The sequence below is a fragment of the Esox lucius genome, chromosome 18, assembly GCF_011004845.1.
Source record: "Esox lucius isolate fEsoLuc1 chromosome 18, fEsoLuc1.pri, whole genome shotgun sequence".
NCBI classification, from domain to species: domain Eukaryota; kingdom Metazoa; phylum Chordata; class Actinopteri; order Esociformes; family Esocidae; genus Esox; species Esox lucius.
Genome location: NC_047586.1, coordinates 26737215 through 26749643, shown reverse-complemented (window position 1 = coordinate 26749643; position 12429 = coordinate 26737215). Strand labels below are relative to the sequence as shown.

At 42.5% G+C, this 12429-nt stretch overlaps 1 protein-coding gene across 10 annotated transcripts in view; it reads left to right on the top strand.

Annotated features, from left to right (window-relative positions):
* LOC105008239 (protein EFR3 homolog B) overlaps positions 1-12429 on the top strand; it is a 129410-nt gene that overhangs the window by 28459 nt on the left and 88522 nt on the right. For all 10 annotated transcript variants that reach the window (XM_020044410.3, XM_013132905.4, XM_013132903.4 and 7 more), the window contains 2 exons: positions 3740-3867; positions 4050-4200. In XM_020044410.3, coding sequence (XP_019899969.1) covers positions 3740-3867; positions 4050-4200 — 279 coding nt within the window. The remainder of the gene's footprint in view (positions 1-3739; positions 3868-4049; positions 4201-12429) is intronic.

Here is a 12429-nt window from a genome sequence, read left to right as displayed (position 1 = left end):
TATGACTCAACTTTACAGTTGCAATGAAAATTGGTGGCACCACCTGACCATGACTTGGTTGGGCCACCTGACTGGTAGCGCCACGGCTCAATAACAAATGATTATCAACAAAAAATGTTTATGCATTTTCTTATGGTTTATTTTAAAGCTTGGAACTATTTATTCTGCAAATAATATTATTTTAAGTTATGTATAATTTATTAAGGAAGGCTGTAACTAATGTTTTTCTGAACACATTATTGAACATATTTTAAAATAGTGTTGCTACTTCAAATGTACAGTATGAACTCATAAGCCTGAACATAACTTCAGTGTATAAACTATCAAACATTCTTTCAAGTATGGCTCAGGCACTGGAGGTTCACAATTGTATGCTGGGTTTATTTTTTAATTCAGGTGTTTCGCTTGAAACTGTCGCAGTCTGTACTGTTCAGCTTTGAGTGGCAACTGTTGTTTGTCCTTGTTTTTTGTCACAGTATCTTTTTTGCCGGGTAGCGGCTGTTTTCATTGCGATGAATTAATTGTACTACTTTCTGCTTTCTTTGCTGGGCCAATTTTTTTTACCCCTTCACTTCACTCACTTTTTCTTTATCTTTCAATGTTCTTCCGCAATTTACCTGTGGTTAGTTTGGCTGTTGCCATTGCTTTTTTTAGTCTCAGAATCTTTTTTTTCTTTTTTTTGCCAGACCGCGTAAGCAGAGCCGGCTAAGAAGAGCTAATGTCACTGATCGACCGACAGACCGCCCCTTGTTAAATAGCGTAGTGGCTAGAGAAAAGGACTTGTAAACTATAGGTCCCCGAGTTCGTATCTCCTGGCAGGCGCTGCGTAGTACACATTATGAATTATTCAGTTTAGACAATTACTTCGCTGGTTAAAACAGTTAGTATCTACATTAAGGTAAGCCTGAAATAGAACCGTTTACGGTTATATTGCAACTGTTTCTGGCATGGAATAGTTCATCTTCAGTCTCGCTTGCAATTGCTCAATTCTTATGATTATTCCTAGGAAGTTCGTAGATACTAGTAAGCCTATTTAACACAATCCTCAATGGAGTCTGCTAAAACTTGTAATTCTGTGGCGTAGTGGTTAACGACAGTGTCCCTCGTATAGAAGACCTACATTCGAATCTTTTGAGAGCAACAACATTTATTAATTATTTCTGCTCCATGATTCTCTCATCTTTTCACTTGATGAGAGAAAAGGTTAGTTATTGTCGCATTTATTGATGGTTACTGTATAAAAGTATGTTGTTTTGCCATGAAAGAAAAAAATACATTCCTATGCCATGAAATGAAATAGCTTTGGCTATTATCAAAACTTACTGACTATTCCAGTAAGTTAGTAGGTACCGGTAAAGCTTATTACTGTCTAATACGCTATTAAAACGGCCAGTGGCAAACGCAATACAAAGTCGCTGTTTGTGGTAGAGGTAAACTTAGTTAGAAATGTTAGTCAGTTTAACTGTATCAGTTTCATTCACAAATGAACAATTAACCATTAAAATGGCCAGTTGCAATAGAGGATTTATTCAGGTTGGAGACAAGAGACTATACTGACACCTCACGAAAGTACATCTCTGTGGTTTAGTGGCTAACTACACAGCACTTCACGTGGGCGACCCGATTTCGAATCTGAACTAGGCTTGTCTGGTTTCTTGATTTTATGGGCATCATTTGTTTGATCAGGAGGGTTAGTTTGTGCCTCTGCTAGATGAACCAGTTCATCTGTGATTGTTGAATTAATAGGTTCTGGTGTTTAGTTCGTTATTTTGTAAACTGCCCTTTGTCTTTCCCTGTGTTTTCTTTGGTAGTCCTTCCATTGCTGCCTTATTTTCTCCTGTCCTGCCTTGGGGAGCTGACTGACTAGTGCTTTCACTATCTTTTGATAACTAAAAAACATATTGACAAATTTACAACCCTATTATTTAAATTAATCAGAAATTTTAAAATCAATTTATTGATTAAATAGCATGGATAATGAAAGTTAATAATTCAAATTAATACAGTAAGCTGTACTGTAACATGGAACACTACTATTTAAGTAATAATAATCCATGTAATAAAACCATACCAAGAAAACAAATAAGACCATAGTCATTTTAGTGGTAATTCTTCCAGATATTAACACAGTACCTCGCTTTCCTTTTGGCAAGGTACTCTGCCCTTGCAAGTGGATTACCGTTTAAACAAGCTCTAAGTCGTGCTGACTTCTTTTTGCTTGATAATAGCATCTACAATAAAAAATTAAAAAAACTTTAGATAACACTATCATACAGAAAGTTGTATATTATCCTTAAAATGCAATGAATGTGTTCACAAACATCAAACATTACTCTTTTCAATTGGTCTAAACGTAAATCTGGTTGCACCATTTGACTTATTGGTTCCACCACCTGACATTTCAGCCCATTCAAATTTAACAGGCATTAACATGGACACCTATATTTAATTTTAGCCTTGAGGTGTATACATACATGAATTAAATAAAACCGAAATTACTATAAAGAAAAAAAAAATTGAAATGTGTTCCCTGGCATCAAATTCAAAGTGCGCATGTATTTTCCAAAAAACAATAAAACATTTCAGTTTCAACATTTGATATGTTGTCTTCGTACTATTTTCTATTGAATATAGGGTTTACATGATTTGCATGATCATTGTATTCTGTTTTTCATTACATTTTACTCAGTGTCCCAACTTTTTTGGAAAAAAGGGTTATAGAAATGGAAGGACAATTGACAAGAAAAGAAATCTGCTATTGAAGACATTTTAAAGATGTTACCACCATTGTGTTAGGAAAGTCAGATTATTACAATTATTTCATTAATGAACGATAAAAAAAAACTGAATAGTGTATCGTTCTGATCTGTAGTTAGCATGACATCTGAGATTTGAGCACTCCGAGACCTCATTTCCTTGGTTGTGTGTGTGCTTGCCCGAGTCTGTTTCTAAATTAGGGTTCTAAGCTCCGGACACAGAAACTGTAACTAATCTTAAGCAACGCACCTTACTCTATTGTTCCTGTAAGTCACTCTGGATGTAAACTTTTGCTGGATGTAAATGCTTGTGTGAGTTGATGTTATTAGAGAGGACTGTGGGTTATTTCCTGGCTGATGGGATTAAGGACACCAGATGGGTTTAAAATATTTTTATCGACGTCCTTGTCTTTTAGATTTGTATCAGTAACCTTTCCATTAACTGTTTCAAATTTAACAACTCGCCTACCTACTGCCCCACATATATAATGTGTGTGCTCCAAGACCATTTAAATGATGCCATTATGATGAACTGTGTGTGCTTGCATGTGTGGATGTACTTTTGTGTCAGTGATGCATATACAGCTCCGTAAAAAATTAAAACCACTGCTTCTTTTCCTTTTCTTTCAAAAAATTTTTCAAAAAGGAAGGTTTTGAGTGAGGAACAGATGGGTTAATATTAAGAGACCACTGCAAATTGAACTCTTCTGTTCCTCACTCAAAACCTTCCTTTTCAACTTTTTTGGAAAGGAAAGAAAAAGGTGCAGTGGTCTCTTGTTTCCGGAGCTGTATACACTGAAAAAGACAAGTAATGTGCAGCTTAACGGATCTGTGAAAAGTAGGTGCTGGAACAAACTTATGAAAATCTGAGAGGTGCTGGATCTTGTTCCGGCAGGATCCGACTCAAATTAACCACTCCTGTTGGGAAGTAGAAACAAGAACCCGAACACTTTTCAATGTTATCTTTTATTGTCTCTCTGTAGGACGGCTTGGTGAAGGCTAACATGGAGAAGTTGACGTTCTATGCTCTGTCAGCTCCAGAAAAGCTGGACCGTATTGGGGCATACTTGTCTGAGAGGCTCTCGAGGGACGTGGCCAGACATCGCTATGGGTCAGCACTATCACAGTTAAACCACAGCCATTGATATACTGCACAGGGGTTGGTCAATTGTAGTCCATGATGGCTCAGAAAGCTCTAAAAATACCTTTCTAACCAAATGTACTAATCTTAAAACATGAGTTGTTGGTGGTATACTTTATATTGTATGTTTGTGTGTGTGTGTGTTCGTTCAGGTATGTGTGTATAGCCATGGAGGCACTGGACCAATTGTTGATGGCGTGCCACTGTCAGAGCATCAACTTGTTTGTGGAGAGTTTCCTCAAGATGGTCCGTAAGCTACTGGAGGCGGACAAACCAAACCTACAGATCTTGGGAACCAACTCTGTGAGTAGATAAGGAGAGACCTACCATTATAATTAAAGTCTGGCTTTAATAGATAAAATCAAACGCCAGCGAAGCATCCCAACCAAATAGATAAGTATGTTAATTTAGTAGAAGTGACAATTTGTCCAAGTAATTACCAGGTAAATGTCAGATGCCAGACAGTAATAAAAAAAGAGATGAAAGTGGAGAAGTAGAGGCAAATGATTAGTATAAGACAGAAATTGAGACAGATGGGGAGAAGTGGAGAGGGGGAGAAAATAGAGAGAAGGAGGGGTTTGGGGGAGAGGGGGGAGGAGAGAGGAGGGAGGGAGACTGGGGGGTGGGAGGGCGAGGGAGATTGGGGGGAGGGAGGGCGAGGGAGACTCAGGGAGAGGAAGACTCATTTAAGAGAGCGAGAGAAACTGGCAGAGATGGAGGGAGTGACAGCAAGAGACTGAGGGAGATTGTGACAAAGAAGATTAGTATTAAAAAGAGTGAGAGTGGTTTGTAAGGGAGAGTGAGAAACGGGGGGGGTGAGGTGGGGGATTCAGGTCAGCTGGTTGGCTGCTTGATAAGTATCACTTCCAGTCCAGTAACCTATAGCATCAGCTGGTGTGTCTGTGTATTCAGGACTTATCTGACTGGGCTGTCGAAGCAGCAGGGCCAAGGGAGGACAAGAAGTATCAAGGAAATCACATTACTAACAACAGCAGAGCCAGCGCACTAGCAACATCACCGGCTGTCTGGTGGCCTTGTGTGCGTGACAGCTAACTATAACTGCCTGCCCATATGTCCACGCCCCATGCTGTGGTGTTTATATGCACAAGGACAGGCGATAACCCTACAGGTCACTGTGGTCCAGGTCAGCTAATGAAGGTTTCCCAGTGGAATGACAAAAAACTATTCTATATTTATATAAAGAGTCTATATCCGTTCAATTCAAAGACCCCTTCCATCCCAACGTGCTGGTCGAGGCATGCCTACAATGCCTGAGGGTGGGGCAAATCATCTGAGGTGGATGTGTGCAGTGGATGTCGGACGGTTCCCTTGTCTCGTTGTGCTCTAGGGACACCTGATTATAGGTCTGGCACCTGCATTTCTAGAACATTGTTGTTTTTAATGGAGAGTGGAATCTCATTCTCAGTACTCAGGGAGACAGGTGAAGTAGAATGTCCATCTTTCTGTATGCCCATTGTTTACAATGTATAATGATTGACCAGATGGTACCTCTGTAACTATCCAACTTAATTGAAAGGTTAATGTCTTCAGTAAATTTAGTATATAGGTTAAGGTACTTGAGAATAAAAGGTAGTTTGTGAAAAAACTCTTTGACGCTATTTCTCTGGCACCAAAAAAACTATCTATGAGAAACGTGATAGGCAGAGTATGGACAAAGGTCAAGCTAAACACAAAATTCCAGATTAGTACCTAAAACAACAGTAAACCCCTTACAGTTACGTAACAGGATGGTCGAGGGTGCATTCAAGAACTCCCACATCCACTAAAATTCTGTGTTTGTGTTAAGTTGAATTTCATTTCAGCCCGTGGCCTGTCAGCTTTGCATTCTGTTCTCTACAGATACACTTATTCAATCATTTACATTTTATTTTCTGATTCACACTAGATAGTACAACACCTGTCAGAATTTCAAACTTACACCATTTTTACCACCACCACCCATGTGGTTGGCAACACCCATTCCCTCTTTAAAGATGGCCTACTTCCTCTCCCGGTTCAGAAGTTGGAAACCACAAACAGCGTGTTCTTCCACTGAACTGGAAAAGGTGCAGTGCCACCTCCAGCTGTGGTCACCCACTGTAACTGCAATATCAAACCAACACTAACACATTTCCAAACCAGAGTTATTTAGAAGTTGCAATATTTAGCAGCCCACTCCACAAGTACTCTAGCTTTGAACTACTTCATCTGTCACAGTTGACAAACATTAACTTTGGTATGGTCTGGCATACATAAATACACTGGTTAAATTTTAAACACTTAAATCACACATCGGGTCTAAATGAAGGAATTATATTAAAGATCAAAATCTTTACTGTACATTGTGTAATTCGTTGAGAACAAAATGACGTAACAATGGTCAATGGAAGCCAAAGTCACCACTGGTTGAGGGCTGGGGATCTCGTTTAAGTTTGAGGAAGTTGCAGGAAAACCAGGATTTGATTTCTGTTAAGCAATCAGAGAGGGAGGTGGGTGGGAGGGTTGAGTTAGGTTTTGTTGACAGGTATAGCTGGGTGTCATCCACATAGCAGTGGAAATGGATATTGAATACACAAAAGATATGACCAAAGGAAGTAGATAAATGATAAACAGAAGGGGGCCCAGGACAGAGCCCTGGGGAACACCGGTAATGACAGGAGATGGATGTGATTTGAAAGTTCTGAGTTGGATGAAATGAGTGCGGCCAGAGAGATTTAAACCAGTCCAAAGGTGTGTTAGTTATACCAATATAGACTAGTCTGTCAAGGAGGAGGTTATGAGAGATGTTGTCAAAGGCCGCACTCAGATCAAGGAGGATGAGAATGGTTAATAGTCCATGCCATGAGAAGATCATTAGTGATTTTTACCTGTGCTGTTTCAGTGCTATGGCAGGGGCGGAAGCCAGATTGGAATTCTACATAGAGGTGCATGAACCTGAGATGCAACAGTTTTTTCGAGGATTTTAGATAGAAAAGGCAGGTTAGAAATAGGACAGAGGTTATTGAAATTGTTGGGGTCTGCACCATGTTTTGTAAGTATAGGAGTTATTGCAGCAGATTTTAGAGGTGAAGGAACAGCGCCAGAGGTGAGAGAAGAATGTATAATATTAGGGAGGAGAGAGAGGGTAAGCAGACTTTTACCAGGGTGGTAGGCAGAGAGTCTTGCTGACTCTGATTGGCTTTGACTTTTGAATAAGGCCAGATATTTCAGCAACAGAAGGAACCGTGAAACTCGAAAATGCACGAGAAAGTGGTGCTGAGAGACCTGAGAAAGAGACTGTGAGAGGTAGTAGTTGTCAGTTGCTGGTGGATCTTATGTACTTTGGCATTAAAAAATTACATTAGGGAGCTGCAATAGGCATCTGACTACAGATGAGGTGCAAGAGAGTCTGGGGGGTCGTAAAATGTTGTTGACCATGAAGGGCTGAGAACAGGGCTCTGGTGTTTCCTTCACCTGAACTAATTAAGCCATAATAAGTGGATTTGGCTGTAGAAAATGCGTCCTTGTAGTTTAGAATGTGGTCTTTATACATTTCTTTGTGCACAATGAGTCCAGTTTTCTTGTAAAGGTGTTCCAAGCGACAACCTTTTACTTTGATCTGATCCGTGTTTTTATATCACGAGAGACGATGTTTAAGTAAATGTCCTTAATGTTACGGAATGAGATGACACGTGGCAGTTTTATTTTGGACAGTGTTAAGTTAATATTAAAAGATATTAACATATGATCAGAGATGGGAAGATCATCAGCAGTACAACCAGTTGGAGTAACACAAGAGCAGCATATCAAGTCCAAAACATGACCTTTGGAGTGAGTGGGAAAGTTGATATGTTGCTCCATTCCAAAACTGTCTAGGCAAGATGTAAAATCCCTTGTATAAGCATTATTGATATTATCCATATGTATATTAAAATCCACCAACAATATTCTGTTGACAACGGTCTGACCTTCAGCACTCACTGGACCGGTTCGCAGCTGAGTGCAAAGCGGTTGGGATGAGGATTAGCACCTCAAAAATCTGAGGCCATGGTTCTCAGCAGGAAACCAATGGAGTGCCTCCTCCAGGTAGGGAATGAGGCGTTACCCCAAGTAAAGGAGTTTAAGTATCGCAGGGTCTTGTTTGCGAGTGAGGGGACAATGGAGCGGGAGATTGGCCAGAGAATCGGAGCAGCGGGGGCGGTATTGCATTCGCTTTACCGCACCGTTTTGACGAAAAGAGAGCTCAGCCGGAAGGCAAAGCTCTCGAATATACTGGTCAATTTTCGTTCCTACCCTCACCTATGGTCATGAAGGCTGGGTCATGATGGAAAGAACAAGATCGTGAGTACAAGCAGCTGAAATGGTTTTTCTCAGAAGGGTGGCTGGCTTCTCCCTTAGGGTTAGGGTGAGAAGCTCAGCCATCCGTGAGGAACTCTGAGTAGAGCTGCTGCTCCTTTGCATCGAAAGGAGCCAGTTGAGGTGGTTTGGGCATCTGGTAGGATGCCCCCAGGACGTCTCCCTAGGGAGGTGTTCCAGGCACGTCCAGCTGGGAGGAGACCTCGGGGTAGGCCCAGGACTAGGTTGAGAGATTATATTTCGACATTGGCCTGGGAACGCCTCGGGATGCCCCAGTCAGAGCTGGCAAATGTGGCTTGGGAAAGGGAAGTTTGGGGTCCCCTGCTGGAGCTTCTGCCCCCACGACCTGATACCGGATAAGCGGATGAAGATGAGATGAATATTCGGTTAGGAGAAAGTGAGCAGATATGTGTAAGAAAAGCGCTGAATTCGTTTATAAAATCATTATTGGGCTTGGGTGGAAGATAGACAGTTGCCATAGTAGTAGGAGTGGGCCCATTCAGCTGTAGGGTGATGGTTTCAAATTAAACGTGAACAGACGCAGAGACAGGAGAAACTTCTCACGATATAATTTGGCGAGACCTCCCCTCTGCCTGATTCACGGGGTTGACTGATGTAAACACACCCAGGAGGAGTAGATTCATTCAGTTGTGAGAAGTCGTTAGGTTATTGCCATGTTTCAGTCAAACAGAGAAAGTCAAACTTACGATCACACAAAAGATCCTGGAGGAGAGGACTTTTGTTCGTAAGAGAGCGGATTTTGAATAATCTGATGTTGTTGTGGTCATATTGGATGCTGGTGTTAGCCGACCTGGCTAGGCTGGCTATGACACTGTAGTCAACTTTCCATCTGGAGTTTTTTGGGGGTTGGCAAGTTGAAGACGGACAGCTGGATTGTATTGGTTTGGAGTCGTTGATGTGATAACTCTGTCCACGATGGATATACTTCCGATGGGAATGACGAACAATATCCAGACAACGATGTGGATCAGACAGGTGAAAACGTAGTTGCAGGAGCTCAGCAGCTGTGTATTGGAGTACCGCTGTTGTTGGATTGAGAATGAATGACAGGGCAAGCACCAGGCAAGCACAAACCATACAAATAACTTGTTAACCCACATGGTTGCCGGAGACGATGTTGAGCCAAACGAGGGCTCCGGGCAGGGAAAACAGCCCAGTGAAGAGCGGGAGCCCGGCAGTATGTAAACCGGTAAGCTAGTCCAAGCATACACACCGGATAGTCTAATTGTTAGCCAAATAAGATTACAACCTTGCTAAGGTGAGTAGAAAAAGCGAGAGATCAAAGGACAAAAAATTATAAAAAGAGGGCCCGGAGAGTAGCGGCAGTCAACCGCGCCAACGTTCACTCCTGTGACCTCACTTCTAGTCCGTCACATGTGCTCAGTGCAGTCGTCCTTTCATCTGTGAAGAGAACGGGGCACCTGCCAATTCTGGTGTTCACTGGCGAATGCCAATCAAGCTGAACAGTGCTGGATTGTGAGCACAGGTCCCACTAGAGGACGTCAGGTCCTCATACCACCCTCATGGAGTCTGTTTTTGACAGTTTGGTCGGAAATATGCACACCATTAACCTGCTGGAGGTGATTCTGTAGGGCTCTGGCAGTGCTCCTTGTGTTGCCCTACGGCCTTTTGTTAAAATAATTTTTTAATGAAAAGTAGTTAACAATATTTGTCACATTGCTTCATTTTATATTGTCGTCTTACTATGACATCACTTCCGGTTTGAAAGGAGCATAGAGGCAATGGTGACTTCCCACCATTTGAGTATTTTTGCAACTTTGTGTGCAATGAAGCAAAGAAGCGAAATGACCCTAACTTCATGCGTCAAAGCAGCCCAGCAACACTCACAAAAACAGATAAATCCATTGTAAAGAACTGTAATACCAACAAACCCATCTCATTAAACAAAACAGATGTTTCTATAACCAATGACCCTAACAAGAACTGCCCATTTCATTACAAACCTCATCCACTTAAAAAATGCAGAACATTCAGAAGCAAACTCAACGACAGAAAGGGTTTCCCTAAAGAGAGTGGGATATGCTTCAAATGCTGTTCTTCCATCTCTCATGTAGCCAAAGATTGCAAGTCCTTTGTAAAATGTTCTGAATGCGACAGTACCTATCATGATGCGGCCATGCATCCGGGTCCATCACAATCCCTAAAGGCTCCTTCACCGTCACAAGAGAACGGCGGGGAGGGAGAAGATCATTTGAACACTGCTGTTGTTGCAACAAGCTGCACAGAGGTTTGCGGCTAAGGTCAGTGGAGCTGCTCATGTTCAAAGATCTGCTTTGTGAAGATTTACCCCAAGGGTTCCAAGCACATGGCTATCAAAGCCTATGTAATTCTGGACGACCTGAGCAACCGCTCACTAGCTAGACCAGAGTTCTTTGAACGGTTCAATGTGGAAAGCAAACCATTTTCATACTTCCTTAGAAACTACTCTGGCATCGTTGAAACATCGGGCAAGAAGGCAGAAGGATTTCAGATCGAGTCACTGAATGGAAGGGTTCTCATATCTCTCCCACCACTCATCAAGTTTCATCTGAGATTCCAACACCGGACGCAGTTTTACACCCGCGTCATATTCGTCACATTGCCAAGCACATCCCTGAGCTGTACCAAGAAGCTGAAATACTCTTGCTACTCGGACGAGACGTCCTTCAGGTACACAAGGTGAGGCAGCAGGTCAACGGACCACATAACGCCCCCTTTGCCCAACGTCTGGACCTGACTGGGTAGTAATAGGAGAAGTGTGCCTTGGTAATGTCCACAAGCCGACAGTCAACACCTTTAAGACAAACGTGCTAGACAGTGGTCGTCATTCTATTTTCGCACCCTGCATAAGCTTTATGCATTTTAAGGAGAAGCTTTAATAGGCTTAGTAAGGAAACAGAAGATGCTTGGACAGTGTTCCACTGAACAGAACATGACAATCAACCAGCTCTATCAATGGAAGACATCACCTTCCTAAAGATCATGAACACAAATGTCTGCAGAGATGACTCTAACAGTTTGGTCACCCCACTGCCGTTCAGAGCCCCACGGTAACCTTTGCCAAACAACAAAGTGCAGGCGGTCAACTGGTTTGCATCCATGCAACGAAATCTGAAAAGGAAACCTGAGATGAGAGACCAGTATGTGGCTTTCTTGGAGAAAATCTTTGCCAACGGACATACAGAGTTAGTGCCGCCACTGAGAGAGGAGGAGGAGTGCTGGTATCTCCCAACCGTTGGGGTCTACCACCCACAAAAACCCAATCAGATCAGGGTGGTCTTTGACTCCAGCGCCCAGTACTTTGGCGTCTCCTTCAATGATGTGATCCTCACTGACCCAGACCTCAATAACTCTCTCCTCTGTGTCTTGCTGCACTTCTGGAAAGAGAAGTGGGGGGTTGTTGTGGACATTCAGCAGATGTTTAATTGTTTCTTGGTGTGCGAAGAACACTGCAACTTCCTCTGTTTTTTATGGTACAAGGACAATGACTGCAATAAAGTTGTTGAGTACCGGATGAAGGTCCACGTCTTCGACAATGAGCCCTCTCCTGCTGTGGCCATTTACGGGCTGCGAAGAGCCATCAGGGAAGGTGCACAGGAGCATGGTGCCGATACTGTCAAGTTTGTGGAAAGGCACTTCTATGTTGACGATGGCTTGGTATCTGTACCATTTGAAGCAGAGGCAATTGACGTGCTCCAGCAAACTCAGGCCTCACTCACTGAATCAAACCTGTGCCTACACAAGTTCGCTACAAACTGTCAGGCTGTCCTGGAGGCCTTTACCCCTGAAGATTGCACCCCAGTAATTAAGGACTTAGATCTGAGTGGAGAAACAGCGCCCACACAGCCTAGGTCTGCTCTGGGAGATAATGACTGACACATTCACGTACTCGGTGTCAACCATGATCAAACCTTTCACCCGACGTAGTGTCCTCTACACCGTTAACAGTGTTTTTGATCCCCTGGGTCTGCTGGCGCTAGTCACGGTCCAGGGAAGGGCCCTTCTCAGAAAATATACATCTGAACTTTCAGACTGGGACACACCCTTCCCGGACGACAAATTAAGCCAATGGAAAGATTCGCTCCAGGATCTAAAACAGCTTAATCTTCCTTATACAACAGCCTCACTCACAAAAGCAGTCCACACAGAATTGTGTGTGTCCTCGGATGCTTCAAC